The sequence below is a fragment of the Mesocricetus auratus genome, unplaced genomic scaffold (genome assembly GCF_017639785.1).
Source record: "Mesocricetus auratus isolate SY011 unplaced genomic scaffold, BCM_Maur_2.0 Super-Scaffold_100011, whole genome shotgun sequence".
In the NCBI taxonomy this organism is placed as follows: domain Eukaryota; kingdom Metazoa; phylum Chordata; class Mammalia; order Rodentia; family Cricetidae; genus Mesocricetus; species Mesocricetus auratus.
The window spans coordinates 82,880,599-82,901,551 of record NW_024429195.1 but is presented as its reverse complement, the minus strand read 5'-3'; the positions used below and the strand labels follow the sequence as shown (position 1 = coordinate 82,901,551).

General features: G+C 44.9%; 1 protein-coding gene across 1 annotated transcript; it reads left to right on the top strand.

The window, feature by feature from the left end:
* Nucleotides 1-602: 602 nt before the first annotated feature.
* Pwp1 (PWP1 homolog, endonuclein) lies at nucleotides 603-18,875 on the top strand. Its single transcript, XM_005083798.4, has 15 exons — nucleotides 603-755; nucleotides 2,745-2,803; nucleotides 2,916-3,100; nucleotides 4,222-4,307; nucleotides 4,407-4,503; nucleotides 7,731-7,841; nucleotides 8,641-8,771; nucleotides 9,222-9,283; nucleotides 10,598-10,694; nucleotides 11,466-11,527; nucleotides 13,361-13,472; nucleotides 16,246-16,336; nucleotides 16,429-16,550; nucleotides 17,739-17,844; nucleotides 18,544-18,875. The coding sequence occupies exons 1-15, from the start codon at nucleotides 684-686 to the stop codon at nucleotides 18,651-18,653; spliced, it is 1,503 nt and encodes a 500-aa protein (XP_005083855.1). The 5' UTR covers nucleotides 603-683; the 3' UTR covers nucleotides 18,654-18,875.
* Nucleotides 18,876-20,953: the final 2,078 nt, after the last annotated feature.

Here is a 20,953-nt window from a genome sequence, read left to right as displayed (position 1 = left end):
GCAATCCTGCCTCGGCCTCTCCAGTGGTGGAATTAAAGAAACGCCACCATGCCGGGTTCCGGTGCTAAATGTTTTCCTATGAGAAAGTAACACTCATAATGAAACTGTAACTCTGGCATTCTGGGGACTGAGGCAGGAGGACCCATTGTTCCAGGTCAGCCTGGGGTACGTAGTGAGACAGTCTCCAAATGGCAGGAGGTGTGGCGAGGAAGAAGGTGCAGTTTGCGGTTGAGCGCTTACGTGGCACGCATGGGGCTCTGGGTTTGACCCCATCCTATAGGGGGTTAAAAGGCAAAGAAACGTAAAGGCGGAACCTCCTTGGAGAATTAAATTCATTTTATCGAAACTAAGATGAACAACCCATGGACGTCTCCGCTTAATCATCTCCGAATCCATGGAACTACAATCAAGATCGAGCGGTGGGACGGGGTTTCGCCTTCGGCCCTTACAGTCCAAAGAGCTCCTTGTGCTCACGGGGACAGCCACCAGCCGCAGAGCAGCCGGAACGCGGTCCTCACCGGTCTGCACGCGGCCACGCCCTCTTCCCGCAAAGTCCCCGCCCCTTCCCCTCGGCGCCTGCGAATGACGCCACGCGGGCGCCCGCGCCTGCGCGCTGCTGGAGCTCCGTGGAGTCGCTCCCCGCGCCCGGGTACCCAGCGGGAGACGCGTTGTCGCCGAGGATCATGAACCGCAGCCGCCAAGTGACCTGCGTGGCCTGGGTCCGGCGCGGCGTGGCCAAAGAGACGCCGGACAAGGTGAGGCTGTGGGGAGGAGCCCGGGCACGCTCACCGGGTCGGCCGGGCCGTGGCCGCTGGATCTGCGGCTCGGAGCCCCAGGCGAGCCGGGGCCGCACCCCTTCCCTGCCCGGGGCCGGAAGGCCGGCTCCACCCCCGAATTCGCGAGCACGTGGACTCTGTGCCCCGAAAGGGGGTGGGGTGGCTTGCTTGTTAGGAATTTCTTAGGGAGGACAAGGTGTCAGTGCGACACGTTATGAACGAGCAAAAGCTAGAGACTAGCGGAGGAGGGGTTTGGTCGTCATACTGGTTGCTTTCTGCAAGCCAGGCGGTGTTACGGGACCCGGGATATGTTTGAACGGGATAGGGCAGAGATCTTTTTTGCACTCGACTTTCGGCTGTGTGGGATGTCAGAGGGTGTGGAAGTGAAGGGGTTGCTGTGGGTGTAATGATAACTCGCCATGTGATCGGTATAAGAGTGGCCTGGACCAGGATTTACAGCGATTGAGGGATGGAAGGAAGTACACTATAAGTGTAAATTCCACCGGAGTGCAATGTTTTGCCCACAGCAGGCAATCAATGCATGTTTATAGAATAGGGACGACAAATCGTTAGCATTTGTCCAGAAAGAAATGGTTTTCATTTTTAAAGGGACAGCTTTTGAAGTATTTGAAAGGGAGTCTTTAAAATTCCCTAGTTCCCGTGCCCCACGCCAAGCAACACGAATACCTTTTTTGTGTGTGTGCCCATGTTCTTGTGTTTGTACATGTGTGCTGTCAGACTGAGCCCAGAGCTAGCCAGTTGAGACAGACTGACTGGCCAACAAGCACCAGAGATCCTCCTGTCTGACACTGGATTCCCCGTAACTGAGATTATAGGTGTGCTTGTCACTGCGCCTAGTTGTTGGTGTTTGTTTGGTTTTGTTTTTCAAAACAGGGTTTCTCTGCATTGCTTTTGAGGTCGTCCTGGAACTCTCTCTATAGACCAGGCTGGCCTCGAACTCACAAGAAATCCCAGTGCCTCTGCCTCCCTAGTACTGGGATTAAAGGCGTGTGCCACCAACGCCCAGCAACTGTGCCTAGTTTTTAAGTGAATTCTGGGATGGAATTTAGGTCCTTATGCTTGCTCAACAAACACTTGACTGACTGCGCTCCCCGCCTCCTCTGTGTTTTCTAACCTTTAATTTCTGGATCTGCCTTGGCCAAAATAGAACTTCATTCTCTATTATAAGATTTTTGGTTTTGTTTTGGAAACCAGGGCTCAACTTTGTAGTCCGCTGTGGCCTCAGACTTATGGCAGTCCTCCTGCTTCAGCTTCCTGGATACTAGAGTTAGAGTTAGAGGCGCTGAAGAGCTGGAGGCTCCTCAGTAGAAAGTGAACAGTTGATTCACCTCCAACCATGGAGCATTCCCATATGACCACACTGTGGGCTCAGTGTACATACCAAACAGTCAATGACCTTCACAAGCCTAATTTAGTAGTGTTGGGTGTTTTGAACTCAGAACAGTAGATACCCAGATAGGAAATCTTACTGAAAGTTGGGAAAATTGAGCTGGACTTCAAGATTAGAGAAGAGGGAAGTTGGAGGGTATAATTGGTTCCCAGAATCAATTTGCATTTGGCAGTGCCAGTAGGGGGAAAAAAAGCAGAGGAGCAATGTTCCATGGTTTGTTTTTGGGTGACCGCTGGCAAGAGAGGGAGGTGCCCTTGGAGTCTGAGACAGTTTGAAGAAGAAAAGGCTACCATAGGTCATTTTACAAAAACCAACCTATTTGAATATTGAGGAAGGTAGAGCAGAATGAATATGACTTCTCAACAGTATTAAGTGGGAGGGGTCTTAATCATAGGACCTGTTCAAGCTCTGCCTGGTTAAATTTAGAGCCTTGACCAATGTGCAGGATTTTCTTGATAACTCTTGAAGTTATAGTTTACATTTGCCCAAATACTCAGTTCAAAGGCTTGTAATGGTTTCTGTGAATATGTTCTAATGAAGTGTTTGCTCCCTTGTAGGTAGAGCTAAGTAAAGAGGAAGTTAAGCGTCTCATCGATGAAGCAAAAGAAAAATTGCAGTGAGTTTCCCAGTGTTGGTGCCTGTGGTCAAGTCCAGGGGGAGCGTATCATACGCTCGTGGTTGGGAGGTGCCTCTTGGGTGACTTCTTCTCCCTCTTTGTTTTCACTCAGAGAAGAAGTTGACAGTGAGGAAGAGGAGGCAGGCAGTCCTTCAGAAGATGGCATTCAGACTGTCCGGACCCAGGCACGGCCTAGGGAGCCCCTGGAGGACGGTGACCCACAGGATGACCGCACACTAGATGACGTTGAGCTGGCTGAGTATGACTTGGATAATTATGACGAAGAGGCCAGCCCAGGTGAGAAGTGGCTCGCCTCTGCTGTGTGCTCACGGCAGTCTTTACCCTGCTGTGCTACTGCCCCTGGCCTTGTTTTATCCTCCCTGGGGTGGGGCTACATAAAGTTATTTAATGTGTCTTTTGTTCTGATTTTTTGTGCCTTTTGGTTGTTGGGGCTGCTGGGATCCTCTCTCCTCTGGAGGTTTTAGCTTTGCAGCCCCATCAAGTGACGAAAGGAGTGCAGTGCTGTGGGCAGCTGTGCTGAGGTGCTGGGGAGTCAGGTGCTGTTTCTTGTCACAGGAGCTTGGGTCAGATTTGCCTTCCATTTTCGCCCTACTACCTGCCCTCCAGCACCTGGAAATGATGCCGTCTTATATTGTAACTCCAACAGGGATTAATCACTTCCTAGGAGCTCGTCAGCTGGCACCCCATCTCCTAACATAAGCGCCTTCAAAGGCAACCTCATGTCCCTACCATAAGTTACTCTAGGTCTTCTCACTGATGCCAAGATGGAATAAAGGTTCCATTTTCAGATTGGGAAGCAAATGTGCGCCTACATCTGAAAGCACTGGCTGCAGAGCAGCCTGGCCAGCTGTGAAGCCTGCCTCTTAGTCCTTACACAGCAGGCCTCGTCTGGTTTGTTGATTTCTGCATTTCCGGGACAGATGCTCATGGCCGCCTCTCCAGCACCTTGAATTTCGATTGAATGGAGCAAGCTAGAGAATCTGAATGAACAGAGCTGTAATCTTTTCCAAAAGGGTTAAATTCTGGACTTAATCTTTCATTGGAAGATTATGGCTTAGGAAGGAATGCATTCCAGTTGCCAAATAGAAACGACTGTGAAATTTGTACAGTTTCTTTTCCCAAGTATTATACAACTAATGATAAAATAAACCCAAGTCCAGAACTGGATGTCTTGGGAAAAGGTTTTTTTTTTTTTTTTTGGTTTTTATGAGACAGGGTTTCTCTGTACTGTTTTGGAGGATGTCGGTCCAGCCCGGCCTCAAACTCACAGAGATTCGCCTGCCTCTGCCTCCCGAGTGCTGGGATTAGAGGCGTGCGCCACCACCGCCCGGCCGGGAAAAGGGTTTTGTCAAGACGATTTTAATTTTTCCATTTTGATGAGTGAATTGTCATTACAGATGCTGAGACTCTTGGTGAATCTCTGTTGGGTCTTACAGTGTACGGCAGTAATGATGAAGACCCGTATGTCACCCTGAAAGATACGGTACATATCTAGACACACCAGTTTTCACATTGGTCCTAGGCTTTGAAAACCTAATTAAATCTCTGCCTCTGGCCAGTGACGATCTCTTTCCACCCTTAGGAACACTATGAGCATGAAGATTTCTTGATTAAACCCACTGACAACTTCATCATTTGTGGCCGTGCCGAACAGGAGCAATGCAATTTAGAGGTGCATGGTGAGTAGAGGGGTGCCCCACCAAGAAGTGCTCCGTGTGGGGTGAGACGCTGCACTGGCCACCACTGCAACTCGAGAGGCCAGGTCCTGCTTCACCTCGGTTGAGTTGTGACACAGGTCAGGTTTACACCACATCCTGTGCAGGTTATGTTAGGAATGTGTAGTCGGACGTGTCTTTTTCTTTTAATGTCTATAGAAATAGGTCCCTTGGAGAAGGGGTTTTTGTTTTTATTTCTTTATTTGTGTCTGAGCATTTTGCCTGAATGGAAGTATGTGCCATGTCCACATTTGGTCCCCAGGGAAACCAGAAGAGAGTGTTAGACCCCTGGAACTGGAGTTACAGATGGTTGTGAGCAACCATGTGAATGTTGGGAATTAGATCCAGGACCTCTGCAAAAGTAACAAGTGACTTGTCCAGCATTTTTTAAAAGCTATTTGTAATAGTTCCCTTTGCAGAACATTTTATTTTCTTCCTTATTCGCCACAGAGCTACCATATATATATATATGTATATGTATACATATATATGTATATATATATATGTATGTTTATTTTATATGATTGCCTGTATATGTATGTATGTGTACCCAATGTCCATAGAAGCCAGAAGAGGGCATCCAATCCCTTGGAACTGGGCTTTTTACAAATGGTTGATAGCCACCACATGGGTGCTAGGAACTGAACCAGGGCCCTCTAGAGGGTCAGCAAGTGCTGTCCTAACCACTTACTTATTCCTCTCTGTTCCCAAAGCACCATGCTCTTTTTCACGAAAGTATCTTGGTCCCTTTTGTCAGTTCAGGAAACAGCTGCACCTAAGCCAGAGGGAAGGCTCTAAGGTTATCTGCTTAGAAAATTTTTTTGTTTTGTTTTTATGAGACAGGGTTTCTCTGTATTGTTTTGGAGACTATCGGTCCAGCCCAGCCTCGAACTCACAGAGATCCGCCTGCCTCTGCCTCCCAAGTGCTGGGATTAGAGGTGTGCGCCACCACCGCCCGGCTGCTTAGAAAAGTTTTAATTGGCTTTTTTTCAGTGTTGGGATGACTCATAACTCCATACCAGACAGGCACACAGCTCCATCACTAGACCTATAGCAGATATTTTTAATTAACACTAAATAACTTACTGGACTTTGGGTTTTTAGTGTGAAATACGTTTTGTTTTGGGATGCTTTGCCCCCGTGTTTTCCTCTGTTCTTTCTTCTGTCCTTGCTCTAAGGACTTACTCCCGAGCAGTCCACTTGACCTGACACTCTCCCTCAGTCCGTCCTTGCTTGTCAGCCTAGGAACTGAAGCAGCGGCGGTGGCTGGGTGGAGACACATTCACACGTTAAAGAAGTAGAACCTTGAGGCTCGGTGCTTATTAGCCTCTTCTAGTGACTTCACTAGTCACATTTCTTTGTGGGGTTTTGTTTCGGGGTCTTGTTTTCCCTAGAACTTGGTGTCAAGCCTAGGTGTCTTGGTTTAGCATGCTAAGTGAGCACTGCCCTGAGTGTCCCGCCCACTTCTGCCCTCGCTTCATTCCCTCTGCTTTATGGAACTCAGGCTTTCGTGGCAGACAGCAAGAACTTTTACTGCCTGAGCCATGTTGCTGCACCCGAGATACACACACACACGCACGCACGCACACACGCACGCACACACACACACACACACAGTGTATTATCAGAGGACAACATAGGGAATTCGTTCTTTCTTTCCTCCATGTGGGTCCTGGTGATTAAATTTAGACAAATACCAGTCAGCAGTCTTGCCAGCCCTCTTAGCTTGGATTTCTGTAACTCCTAAGGGCCTTCAAAGCTGTCCAGAGCAGTGGTTCTCAACCTTCCTAGCGCAGCAACCCTTTAATACAGTTCCTCATGTTGTGGTAATTTTGCTGTTATGAATCATAATGTAGATATCTCTTTTCCAGTGGTATTAGGTGAGCCCTGTGAAAGGGTCGTTTGACATCCCCCCCTCAAGAGGTCGCAGCCCACAGGTTGAGAACCACTGGCCTATAGGAAGCCTACAATTAGGACATTGTTCTATCAATATTTGAAATTTTTCTAAAATAAGGCTTTCAGTGGCATAGATAATAAGAAGTTGTTCTAACTCCTGATGTTTTAAACTTTTCTATGTGTTAGCCAAGAACAATGTGGGTTAATTTTTGTTTTAGACCAAACCGCTGGGAGTGGTGGTGCAGACCTGTCTTCCAGCATTTGGGAGTCTGAGACAAGAGAAACCATGCAAGTTAGAGGCCAGCCTGGCCAAACAGCAAGATTCTGCCTCAAAACAAAACTGTCATTTAAGAAACTGTAATTTTTAGCCAGGCGTTGGTGGTGCATGCCTTTAATCCCAGCACTCGGGAGGCAGAGTTAGATGGATCTCTGTGAGTTTGAGGCCAGCCTTGTCTACTGAGCAAGTTCCATCCAGGACAGCCTCCAAAACAATACAGAGAAACCCTGTCTCCAAAAAAACAAGAAACTAATTTTATTAGCATTTGAAATTGGTTTTTATGCACGCACATCTGAGATGATTGTGTCATCAGCAGTTTAATTTACAATGTGAGCCAAGCACATTGGTGGCAGCTAGTGTTTTTGCAGGGCCATGCCTTCTCAGCAGGGGCTAATGTGATTGAACTTGATGTGACATTTCCCAGTCCAGAGTCTGTCCCATAATCAGAGGTTAGAGAATTTAAATAAATAAAACAAAGAGCCTTAGCTTATTTCTCACTTACTTCTTCCTCAGTAAAGAGCCTGTTAAAGGACACGGGGCACATGGAACTTGCTTGTAGGACTCTTGCCATCACTCTGTGTACTTCCTGGTGATGTGGTTGTGCCCCTTACCTCGACGGATATGACTGTTAAAGAACTACCCCTGCCATATTTGAAAGGGTGCTGGTCTACATCATTAGTCTTCATAAACTCCTGAAATATTGGAATAATTTTTGGTAGGCGTTTAAATTTCTAAATACAATTATTTTTTTCCAATGTTATTTTTGCTCTTTGGGACATAAAATCAGCTAGATCTTTAGCAGATAATGTCAGTCCTCCTTGTAGAGTGTTTTTTGTTATGAAGGAAGTAAGTGACAAAACCATTTACCTGGCTGGCAGTGTTCATAGAAAATGCCAGGAGATGAGAATGCATCAGACTGGACAGACAGACTTTCTATGGCAGAGTGTTGTTGGGAGGTGGGTAGTTGTGCTTTCTGAAGTCTCTAATTCACTGCAGTCTCTCTTCCCAATCCTTCCAGTCTACAATCAAGAGGAGGAATCTTTCTATGTCCACCACGACATACTCCTGTCCGCATACCCTCTCAGTGTGGAATGGCTGAACTTTGATCCTAGCCCAGATGCTTCCTCTGGTAATTGGGAAACTTGTTTGTTCTGCATGGGTCAGACTTGTTGGTGATAGTTTATGAAGTGGTGCTTCTGTCATTCCTAGTGTAATGTCACTTAATCTTTTGGGGTCTGTGTGCCTCCAGAGTTTAGATGAGCTGCTACACTGAGGGCTGAAAGATATTTTCTGAAAGCTCTTTTGATTATGGCACCGTTGGATCTCATGAACACCCAGTGTAAAGTGGTCTCATGTTACCAGCTGCAATTTAGGGATCTACCCTGTCTCAGAAAACACTCAAATGAGCCAGTTATGGAATGGTAGTGGGAGCTGGGGCCAGCCTGGACTATAAAGTGAGACCTGGTCTTAGAAAAGAAAAGCAGATAAGCAAAACAAAAACCCTTGTCCCGATTAAGTAGCTTCTGTGGTGGCCCTTTCAGCCATATCTGCACACCCTTAGCTACCCTGTTGATGTTTCTCAGTAAACACTAATACTGATGGCTTTATCGTATTTGCAAGGATTATTTGTGCTCACAGTCTGACTTGATCCTCATCCCTGCAGCAGTCGATGGATTAAAAAGACGAGAGGTGTCGCTCAACTGCAGTAAATTTCATAGCTGGGGTCACAGGACTGAGCCTTTGTTACTAGGATTACAGCTCTCAAACCTGAGCTCAGCCATGGCAGGGGAGTTGTTAGGACGGCAGGGTTCCAAGATGATGACGCAGGGGTTTGAGAAGCAGTGCTCATGTCCTCCACAGTGTCATGCACCAGACTGGCAGGCTTGGTGTTCGCTTTATAATCGACAGTGCACTGTTTGTTTGCATAGGAAACTATATTGCTGTGGGAAACATGACGCCTGTTATTGAGGTGTGGGACCTGGACATAGTGGACTCTCTAGAGCCAGTCTTCACACTGGGAAATAAGCTCTCAAAAAAGAAGAAGAAGAAAGGAAAGAAGGTAAAGAGGAGTAGACATTAAAAGACAAACTGGGTTAAGTTACTAGAGAGGAAGGTATAAGAACGTATATTTTTGCAGAGTTTTGGTAGAACAAAACAGGAAGTTACAAGTTAACGTAATTTCTAATTTCAGAGAGCCCAGGTGTTTTCTGGTTGCATGAAACTTGTTGGCATGTAATATAACAGCAGAGATGATTGGGGTGCTGCACCTTCTTGTAGAGTAGCCATTCTACTAAACACTAGTTTTGAAGTTTCTGTTTAGCTGCTCTTGTGATGAGTTCCAAACATCTGTACTATTAAAGTAAGTTTGGAGGTGAAAGGCAGTGTTGATAGATCATGGGTTGCTATAGTTTCTTTCTGAAAGGAATATTTACCATGTTAAAGTTAATAGAAAGACAGTTTGTAATGGGTTACATTTAATACAAAATAATAATTAAGATAATTATTGCAGAGTTCCTCAGCAGAAGGGCATTCTGATGCTGTCCTTGACCTTTCCTGGAATAAGACAGTCAGGTAAACAGATGGTGTAAATATGATGTAAACTGTTGTGGTCCCTGCCGCCACTGGCCACCTCCTGGGCTTGAACCTGCGTGCCCCTCGCTCCCCTGCAGCACTCCAGGCAGGGCTGTGCTATTGCTGCACCCACACCCCCTAGCAGGCTTTCCACAGGTGCCCTTTACAAACCTGGGGAGCAGCCAGGGGGTGGGGCACACCTTTAATCCCAGAGGCAGAGGCGAAGATCTCTGAGTTCCAGAACAGCCAGGACTACACAGGAACCCTGTCTCAGAAAAAGAAAACACCGCGGGACAGAGAGGTGGCTCGCTGGTTCAGAGCATTCACTGCTCTTACAGAGGACCTGAGTTGGTTCTTAGCGCCCACATCCAGTGGCTCACAAGAAAATATATTTTCTGAAATTTTCCTGTTTGGTCAGTCTATAGGTCTGTCTGTTTTGTGATAGTCTTGACTTTAATTGAGAACCGTGTGTGTCTCAGTTTAGTTTATGGGTCCCTTGTATGGGCATACCGTCTCAGAATTAGCTTGCCACTTTGTACTGAAGCAAGCTTTTGAGCAGAGGGGGGTTGAGTCTGTCATGTGTAGCCGAACCTAAGCCTGTAGGTGCTATGTCCCTTTCAACAATATTACATCTTCCCGTACTACTTTCTTTTTCTTTTCTTTTTTTTTTTTTGGTTTTTCGAGACAGGGTTTCTCTGTGGCTTTGGAGGCTGTCCTGGAACTAGCTCTTGTAGACCAGGCTGGCCTCGAACTCACAGAGATCCGCCTGCCTCTGCCTCCCGAGTGCTGGGATTAAAGGCGTGCGCCACCAACGTCCAGCAAGTCTTTTTTTTTTTTAAAGATTTTTATTTATTTATTAATTATGTATACAGCGCTCTGCCTCCATGTACACCTGCAAGCCAGAAGAGGGCGCCAGATCTCATTGCAGATAACCATGTGAGCCACCACGTGGCTGCTGGGAATTGAACTCAGGACCTCTTGAAGAGCAGCCAGGGCTCTTAACCTCTGAGCCATCTAGCCAGCCTCATTTTTTTGGTTTTTTTGAAACAAGGTTTCTTTGTGACTTTGGAGGCTGTTCTGGAACTAGCTCTTGTAGACCAGGCTGGTCTTGAATTCACAGAGATCCGCCTGCCTCTGCCTCCCAAGTGTTGGGAATAAAAGTGTGCGCCACCATCGCCTGGCCACAATATAAGTCCTAAGCTTTGTTTTTTTAAATTCCTAATCTTTTACCACTTTGACTATAAGTGAACCCCCTCATATTTAATGTTTTGTTTTTAAAGACGATTTCTCTACTTTTTTTCTTCCCTTTCTCAGAAATGTGCTGGCAAGTGCGTCAGCAGACAGCACTGTAATTCTCTGGGATATGACTGTGGGGAAGCCAGCAGCCAGGCTCACAGCACAAACAGACAAGGTATGATGACTTAGTGGATAAGGGCTTTTAAACAGTCTGGCAGATTATTGGTTAAGTAATCTGTACTTTGTATATGGCTTTATGACTTACAAAGTGCTTTCAACAGTTACAGCACTGAGGTTTACAGAGCCCTCCCTATGACATGCAGTCCTCTCCTCTTACAGAAGCAGGACCATGGATGCCCTGTGACATGTGCACGGAGGTTCCAGGGTGTGAGGAGGTGTCAGTTACAACAGTAGCAATGAGATAATGCGGCAGATGTGTAGCTCCAGAGCTCTGCTCAGCTGCTGAGTGCTAAAAACGGTTGCACTCTGAGGCCTGTGCACTCGCCCGCCCATGCTCCTTTCCTCCCCTTCCTTCTGAGGGTGTAACTAATCCCATCACAGGGTTTGAGAGCTGCTCTTGTTCCTTAAGTGCTAGCCTTCATTTGAATATATGGTTTCCCTTTTTGAGTATTTAGTAACTAATTTCCTGACCACGCAAGATGCCTCACACCTTTAATCCCAGCAGTCAGGAGGCAAAAACAGATGAAACTCTTGAGTTCAAGGTCATGAGGCCAGTCTGGTCTATATAGCAAGTTTCAGACCAGCCAGGCCTACGTAGTGAGACCCTTCCCAAAAAACAAACCACAGCAAACCCCCATAGACTACGCAGTATTGGAATTTCAAAGAGGGGACTACATAGAAACACTGCCTGTTGGGTCTACTCCCCACACAGTAGCAGTGTTCCTCCTAGTGGGTAAGAATAGATCTCTCTTCTTCTTCCCTTTAGGTGCAGACTCTGCAGTTTCATCCATTTGAAGCACAAACTCTGATTTCTGGGTCATATGATAAGTAAGGAAGCACTTCTTCTCCCTACTGCATTATGTTTAATCTAAAGTGCCTGGCCTGGGGTGGGGTGGGGTGGTTCAGAAGGGTTATTGCCCAGTATGTTTAAGACCTGTCTGCACCCATACCAAGACAGGACAGGCGCCATATGATGCTTAGTCAGGCTGTGTTCCTGAGGTAGCTGTGTGTGTAAATTATTAGTGCTGCTTTTCAAACCTGACCCTTCATTCCCTCTAAAAGGAAATGTAGTTTTGTCATAGTAATCTAACTACAGGAACTAGCAACTTCTCTGGTTTTTAAAGAATGTATGCATGAGTTAGCCATTTTGTGATATAAGCAATCCCAAACTTGGTGACTTAAGACAACCATTTCTTTCTTACGCCATAGGAGATTCTGCTCATGTAGACTGAGTTGGGCTGGTAACTGCTCACAATGGCTTGATTAGGCAAACAGAGACACTTGATTCTCCAAAGGCAGAGATACCAAGGCCTTAGGAGACCTGGTGAGAGCTAGTACACTTTTCCCACCATGAAACCTGCTACATGGAGCGGAGGGTGGGATCTTCTTCCGTGGGGAGCAGCCACACTTGGCATGGCAGAAGCCATGGGCATAGGAGAAACTAATTCATTGGAATGTGATCGGAGCTACTACAGTTAGCTGCAAGAGCCCCAGACACAGGCTCTCCTTTTTACAGACTGCATCTGAGGGGAGGGGTGGCTAGTAGAACAAGACCAGCCAGCAGTCTTTGTTCTGATTCCTTAGCCTTTACATGAGTTTGTTTGGTTTTTAAATGGGATGTCAGGTCAGTCAAAGAAAGAGGAACACTCCAGAATGTAGTTTTAGGATCTCTGGCAACAGGAAGAAACAGTTTCTGTGAACTGAACCTCAGACAGCTATGCAAAGGCTCATTTATTGGTTGTTACACACGAGTTGTTTTGGGGGCTATCAGTTTTCTGAAGGACCTTTAGTGCTTCTGTACTGTTTGTGGTATACAATAATTCAGGATGCTCTGGGGGTGCCAGGATCATCCTGTGAGCAAAGTCATACAGAGGCTGAAAAGCTCCTTCCTCAAAACAACTCTGATAACAGAAAACAATCACTGTTTTCCATAATGATTTCTTCAAGGTCTGAGTACTTCTAGAAAACAAGTATTCATTCCGATGTCTCCTGTAGACACTGAGAACAACTATTTCATTTTAATGTTTACTCTAGATACAGTGATCTACTAGATTTCTACTAGTGTGACTTGTAGAAAATTATAAGACTGTCTCTTAGCTGCCCAAGCACAATAACCTGACTAGAGACCAGCCTGAGCTACATGGCTCTGAGCCCTACCTAGGAAAAGGAAATATGAATTGCCCAGGACTTTGGGACTCCAGTTAGAGCCATCACCTTCAATACAAAACCAGAGTCCACCAGTGAAATCCAACTCTTGGAGCTGAACAAATGGCTCCGTGCTTAAGAACACGTTTTGTTCTTTCAGAGGATCCTGGTTAGGCTCCCAGCACCCACACAACTCACAACTATCTCTAACTCCAGTTCCAGGGGATCTGGTGCCCCCTTTGGCCTTCATGGGCAGTCACACACATGTGCTACACATACATCCATGCAGGCAAAGCTCTCATGTACATAAACATAAATAAATCCAAAATAGAAAGTGGAGAGTCTAGTGGGCTGGAGTCTAGTCCTCAGGAGAACTTGGTCCCTGCAGAGAACTGAAGTTCATTCCCACCACCTACACCAGATGGCTCACAGCCGCCCTAATTCCAGCTCCAGGGTTGCTCTCCCAGCATGTCACTAACATACATCTAGTGCTAACCTGGCCTGCTGTGTGTGCAGGTCAGTGGCTCTGTATGACTGCCGGAATCCCAACGAGAACCATCGCCTGTGGCGGTTCAGTGGGCAGATCGAGAGAGTGACCTGGAACCACTTCTCACCGTGTCATTTTTTGGTAAGAATATGTACATTGCTTTTTCAGGTTTTTTCTATTTCCTATAATAAGAGAGTCACAGGAAAGCATTTTCTCTGTTTAGAAGTGTGAAGCTTCGGGGTCTTAGAATTGAAAAGAGTATGTTTCTTAACACAATGACATAACTACAAAAAAATTGGTAGCTTGTGAATGACTTAGCTAATTTTCAACTATTCCAGTGTGCTACATATTATTTTTACATTTCAAACCATTTTACTACATACTAGTGTTTTTGAAATATCAAGCATCATAATATTCTGTTCCAAGATTTTGAGATACGATATGTGTAGCCCAGGCTGGCGTTGAACTTGTAAATCCTCCTGCTTCTATTTCTTGTGTTTTTCAATGGGTAAATCAGTCCAAAAGATGCTTACTTAAATCCTTACATGTAAATGGAACTCGAGAGACGATTAATAGCACTGCCTACCAAATGAGAAGAAAGTAAAAACTTTCCAAAGATTCCATTAACATCAACCAAAGAGAAATAAAGTCTAGTGTTGCAGTCCATAGAGCTGTGTGTTCTGAAAGAGGGTGCTGTTCAAAGAAGGGAGGTGTTTGCCTTTTAATTAGCATACGAATGAATAGGTTCCTTTGTGGCATTTCCTTTTATTTTTATGTATTTTTTATTTTTTTTATTTATTTATTTTTATTTTTATTTTTTTTTGGTTTTTCGAGACAGGGTTTCTCTGTGGCTTTGGAGGCTGTCCTGGAACTCACTTTGTAGAGGCATTTCCTTTTAATTAGCATACAAATTAATAGGTTCCTAACCCTAACCCTAACCCTAACCCTGAATTAACATACGAATGAATAGGTTCCTTTGTGGCATTTCCTTTTTGTTTGCTTTTTGTTTTTTGAGACAAGGTTTCTTTGTGTTGCCTTGACTATCTTGGAACTCTCTCTGCAGACTAGGCTGGCTTCAAGCTCAGAGATCCTCCTGCCTCTGTCTCCCAAGTGCTGGGATTAAGGGTGTGCGCGCCATCACTGCCTGGCTGCTTTGTGGCATTTTCATTTAGACTCATTTTGGTTGACCCTCATTCCCTTCCATGCCCCCCCCACCGTCTTGTTTCTCTCAGTGTCGCTCTTTGCCCTCAGTATTCCCTGCTCTGCATTTCCCTTTTTGTTTTTAATATTTCATGAGTCCTGTTGTCTCCTTTAAAAATAAACTGGTTCTGTTTGCTTTCAGTTTGCAGACTTACAGTTTATGTGTCTATGCTTTCATATAAACATGAATAGGAAGCCTCTGGTATACAGGAAAGCAAAAGTGACAGTAATGTTAAATGCCCATGTTTCTATGAAAATACAACTTATAAACACATGCATTTTAATCAAGCTGTGCCTTGCAGTATATTTAGGCAACATTAGTGTACAGTCATGTTTATGGGAAAATAATGAAATTTAATCTACATGCTTTTAAGTATTCTTGGCTGTACAACATAGAACTATCTTCCCAATTTATAACCACCCCAATCAAGAAACACAAAAAGTTGGTCAGTAAATAGGATTGCCGTTTCCAAGTGTATTCAGCCCATACTGGCTCTTTTTCCCTTCCACCCTGGGACGCAGTGTGCTGTGTATCCCAGGCTGGCCTCAAAGGCACGATTCCCCTGCTCAGCCTCCAGAGAGTATAGCAGTGTATCACAACTTCTTCAGGTGCTAACTGCAAATGTTCCCATCCCAGCTAATTCCCATCCCAGCTAATTAGGAAATTGAGTAAAAAAAAAAACACTTCAGTTTTGGAACAACTTTTTAAGAAATTAAGCTTTCTGTGTTTCTGAGGTTATTTGTTTCCATAAGATCGTTTTATGAATTGTAAACATTTGAGTGTAGTTTTTCTGAAGGAAAGAGAACTTTACCAGTAGCAGGATGTTTTACTCAATGGGGACCTCTGGGAACAGTAGTGTGAAGTTAAAAGGCCTCCTGGAGTACCAGTAAAGTAGTTCAAAACAGAGTCTGTGCCAGCTCTACTGGCGGCTCCCGGGTCAGGAACTGGATTAAGAATCACTGGCACAGTCTGTACAGGAGCCAGTACTGTCATGACCCCAGTAGAGATGCCTGGTCATTTCACCTGGGGTACGTGAGACTAATGCATCGTAACTACGTCCACACCTGAGTCCAGCTTCTGCATAGAGGATTTTGAAGGCTTTTTTCTGGTTTGTCATTTTATCTCATTTTGCCTCTGTGTATGTGTAAGTATACCATGTGTATGCAGTGCCCATGGAGGCCAGAAGATGGCATCAGATCCCCTAGAACTACAGTTAGAGAGTGCTGGGAGTTTTGGTCCTACGTCTAGCATTCCCTGTGCTGGTGTGCCCTATGCCTGTATAGAGCTTCACATCTGTCTCCCATCTTCCTTTGCTCCAGGTCTTGAGAGTCAGACACCTGACTGTCAGCCCCTGCTGTGGCACCGTTCCTCTTAAGTTCCTTATTGGCTCCCGACATCGTCCCCCTTCCCCTGTGCCTGGCCTCCTGTGTCCCTCAGCTCACAGCTGCAGCAGACGTGCTAGGCAACACTGCTAGGCACGCTCCACCCAGGTGTTCCTTCTGTGCTGTGTGTGCAGTGACTGCCACCTCCGTCCCCATGGCTCTAACCCTGCTCTCCTGCTTCGTGAACATAGCTCATACAAAAGTTCTTATGTCTAGTTTCAATTTGCAGTAGCTTCTACAGACAGACCTTTCCTGTGAGTCATATGCACACCTCTCCGTTGCTAAGTTTTACCGTCGTATAACATGATCTTGCCCGTCTTTTACTCTGCAGGCCAGTACAGATGACGGCTTTGTGTATAATCTGGATGCACGTTCAGATAAGCCAATCTTTACACTTAATGCACACAACGATGAGATCTCTGGTGAGCAACAGATGTTTCTTTCAAGCTCATTAAATATAACAAAATAAATCTAAATTTCAGGCAGTAGCTCCTGAACTAATCTTGTCTTCCAGGTCTTGATCTGAGCAGTCAAGTCAAGGGCTGCCTCGTGACTGCTTCAGCAGACAGATATGTGAAGATCTGGGACATCCTAGGGGACAAGCCAAGCCTCGTTCATTCTAGAGACATGAAAATGGTGAACATCTATCTCCCTGACAGTCTGACTGTGTTTCTGACCTATTTGCTTGGTTTTTCCCAGCAACCACTGCAGTCAAGGATGTGTTGAGTTAATTTTGAGAGAGTCAGGTTTGGTGGGAGTTTCTAACTTAGAGACTTTTAAAGAATTCAGTTTCTATCGGAACTCTTTTCCGATTCACAAGCTTAATAGTCACTTGATAGGATTAAGAAGAATGGAGAAAAGACATAAGGAAGTAGCCACAGCTTATCCTTAACTCAGGAAATCTCAGAACTTTGGGCACTTTAAGCTATTGGTGGCTCTTTATTTAGTACATTGAAGTTGATTTTATTTATATATATATGAGCAAAACATTCTAGAATAAGTAGTATTCTTTTGACAGACAGGGAATATTGCTGTGCAGGAGCACTGAGTTACATGAGTACCATTAGCAGTACAGTAGAAAGAACATCACAGCTATTAAAAGCCGTCCGTGTGTCTATTCACTTAGTGTATTATTGAAAGGCAGACCTGAAGTTTTGTAGTTTCATCCTGAGCTTATATATAAATGAATACTTGTTTCAGTAATTATCCAGAATAACAAACATTATCTCACTGAAGGGTTTTATAGTTTTCTTGTTCATACTTTCAATAATACGTATTTCTAATGTCTGGTAGTAAAAATGAAAATGTTAAAGTTTACTCATCAATTAAGGGGAAATGAGAATGTTGAGAGTTGACTAATAAGGGGGGCTGGACAGAGGGACTTACTGCCAAGCCTGATGACCACATTTTACAAGGAGAGAAGCAGCCCCTGCAAGTTGTCCTCTGAGCGCACATGCCCCCCAGCACGTAAGCTAGCTAATGTTTGAGGCTGAGCATGCAGCTCTGGGAGGAGCACCTGCCTAGACACGTGCAGAAAGATCATTTAAGAAAAAGACTTCATAGTGACCTCAGATGTCAGTATTGTTTGTAATGATGAATAAAGCTTCTGTGTGTACACAGCAAATTAGGCAGGCAATTCCTAAAGCAAGAATGAGAGAGACCTGCATAGTGAGATCATGACCATTTTCATGGTGCAGCCATAATGCAGTTCTTTCTAGCTTTGAGTGACAGATCAACGCTGTCCTTAGAGAGGAGGAGTAGGGGCCTACCAGTTCTAACTCTGCAAGGATGGACATCGCTGACTTCTAGTTCCTCTCTCCCCAGGGAGTTCTCTTCTGTTCTTCATGCTGTCCTGATTTGCCATTTGTTTATGCCTTTGGAGGTCAGAAAGAAGGGCTTCGAGTTTGGGACATAAGCACTGTCTCTTCGGGTAAGACCCTTCAGGCTCCTGCTCTTTCCTGAAAGCCTAAGGACTCAGCACAGGGTGGGAATGTAATGCCTTGTGTGGATGGCAAAGGCGCGTGTGGTGTGCAGCCTGTGCTTCCTACTTCAGAAGTGCAAATTGCTTTTTAAATATCTTAAAATGGAAAGTTCCTGGGAAAGCTGGAAGGAAATGTAGCAGTCTCAAGGAAGAGCCTTCTCTCTTCCCAGGTGCCAGAGTGCACGAGTGTGCTTATTCTGTAAGCCCCCCCACCTCACAACAGTAGCAGCTCCTACTGTCTTAAGGTTGTCTAGTGTGTCCTATGGGCAGTATGTCCCACTAAATTCTCCCTCCCATGATGACTAGGATCCTAAGATTTGTCTGGGTTGCTGATGTGAGTTTATAGATAGGAAGTATGTATAGGTTATATATGTGTGGACATAATACAGAGGGGGGGAAAAGTCTGTAGGAGACCAATGTTCCAAGGCAGATTTAGAAAGCTCTAGGACGAGCCTGAGAAGCACAAAATGACAAGAAAAGATTCGCTCATTTGGTACATTGACTGGTCAGGCTTACTAAGTTGGCTCCTTTCTCACTTAGTATTAATGTTATTTTCTGAGTTTTCACCTCACAGTAGACCTTTATTGTTTTATGCTCTAGTCCTTTATGGTATAGACTCTTACCTCCTTATCTCATGGTTCCTTTTAGTGAATGAAGCCTTTGGAAGACGGGAGAGACTGGTTATTGGCAGCACAAAAGGCTTGTCTGTTAGTGGTCCTTGCGGGAGTGGGAGCCCACAGACACCAATGGAGTCCTGAGAAAGTTACAATCTCCTGGGATTTTATATGAACTTGGGGTTTTGAAAAGCTGGCCTAAAAATGTTCCGTGTGTAGCTGCAGCCATACGATGATGACAACACAATTCAGTTCCTGTTGCCACTCTGCAGCTTTGGTGGCAGTCCACAGCCTCTGTCTGCTTGCCTTCATCTGGGTGTTGTACAGTTCTTGCATTTCTTGAAAATAAAAGTTTTTAAAAAATGATTCCTTGAACATGCCACCTGACCTAGAACTGTAGATTTATAAAATGTATGGTGACATAGGAGTTTTGGAGACTGGGTCTTGCTGTGTTAGCCAGGCTGGTGTGGTGGCTCGTGCTTATCCCAGCACTGGGGAGAAGGGAGATTCCTGGGGTTTGAGGGCCAGCCAGCCTGGCCTGCTCAGGCACCCACTGGTCTCCATCTTCCCAGGCTGGGATTACAATATGCATGCTAGGTTCTAGAATTGAATTGAATGCAGGCCCATGTGGTCACAAAGTGAGTATGTTACTGAGCAGTATCCCTAGCCCATTTTGTTTTAAAAATGTGATTCCAATTGTTAAGATGCTTTTGGTTATGAACCACATATTTTCGGGAATGTTTTCTTTGCCCCAATATTTAAAAACTATTTTTGAGAAATTAGTTCATATGAATTTTCTATCATCAAAAATATTTTACTAAATGGACAACGAACTGTCAATACTGAATAAGTTTTGGTTCTAGAAGGTTCCAGTAAATTCTCCCTCTAGTTACTTCATAACCTCTTAAACTTGTCACACTTATAAAGTCCTCTGGACTCAAAGGTATAAATTTAAGAATTTTGGCCGGTTGGTGATTGCGCATGTCTTTAATCCCAGCACTCACAGAGATCCTGGACAACCAGGGCTGTTATACAGAGAACCCGTCTCAAGGAAAAAATTGTACGCTGTTCCGTTTGTTTCACTTAGCCTCATGAGACAACTTCCCACTTATTCTTTCGGTGGACAGCCAATCCTTTCAAACTCCACCAATGGCTAAAGTGATTTCCACGTTTCATGATGTTAATATTTAAAGTGAATAAAACATTCTCTTATTTTGAATACATTCCATTTGTCATTAAGAGTCCCCCCTCACTTGTGCTCAGTATTTTCAGATGCCAGGCATTGCTCAAGTCTCATCAGAATTTGCATGATTGTTACAAACTTCCAAAATGAGAACAGAACCCCAGGTTAGACGTGTTTACCACAGCGACTGCTGTGACCATGGGGAGTGCAGGATGCACGCTAGGTCTGACTGAAGTCCAATCCTGTCTTAAGAGTTACCCTCACTACTGTCAGGCTTTGGTAAGAGCTGCTACTGTGAAGATGAAATAAACTGTAGTAGGGTGTAACATACTTCCCTTCTTAGTAATTGCTTTGGCTTTGAGCTTCAGACTAAATTTCTTGGTTCAAGATGCTATCCTGTATTTCACACATACGACTTGATCTTCCAGACCCAATGAGTTTGTTCTCAAAGTTCATTTGTCTTTACTGAGCCAGGCTTAGTGTGCACTTTACTCCCTATCTCTTCTGATAGGACCCTTTAGCCCCTGCTCCTAAACTTTAACACATGCCTGCAGTAGCATGTAGTCAATGACGTGGTCCCATAGACTATAATGGGCAAATTACAGTCCAGATATGTAACATTCTAGCACAAAGCATTGCTCACGCTTTTGTGGGATGCTGGTGTAAGCCCTGATATAGCAGTACAGCATGTACAATATAGTGTGTAATACTTGGTAACTTGTTACTGTAACCACCAGCTATGCTACACCATGGTCTCCCACCTTGTGTTTATTTTTACTACACTGAGGCCACACTAAAAGATGGTCTGTGCAATCTGAGTTTGTGTGAATGTACCCAGTGCTGTTGCAAAGCCTAGTGACATGCTGAACAGATTCTTAATCTATCAGCAACAGTCATAATGCAGGGCTCCTTCATACCTAACCTGCTTCAGAATCACCCAGGAGTTTAACAGGCTGGCTAGACACCTGGGGTGTCATAGTCCTTAAGCAATCTAAATGTGAAGCCAGATCTTGCTGGTACTAGAAAATACTCTGTATAAATTTTTTCTCATCCTTCCTATAATGCTGGCTCTTTACATGGTTCTTTGTTCTGTTTTTGGTGTTTTGTTTCACTTTTTGATTTAAAACAGTGTCTTGTAGTCCAGGCTGTCTTGAACTTGTGGCCAATCATCCTGTCTTAGACTCCTTAATGCTAAAATTACCACCTCAGTGCCACCTCAGTCAGTGCCACCTCAGTCAGTGCCTTACAGGGTTGGGGGCGG

Coding starts and splice junctions, on each gene's coding strand:
- Pwp1 (XM_005083798.4), top strand. CDS start 684: ATGAACCGCAGCCGCCAAGTGACCTGCGTGGCCTGGGTCCGGCGCGGC. Junction 3,101..4,221: donor TGACGAAGAGGCCAGCCCAG/GTGAGAAGTGGC, acceptor TTGTCATTACAG/ATGCTGAGACTCTTGGTGAA. Junction 13,473..16,245: donor TCTCACCGTGTCATTTTTTG/GTAAGAATATGT, acceptor TTTACTCTGCAG/GCCAGTACAGATGACGGCTT.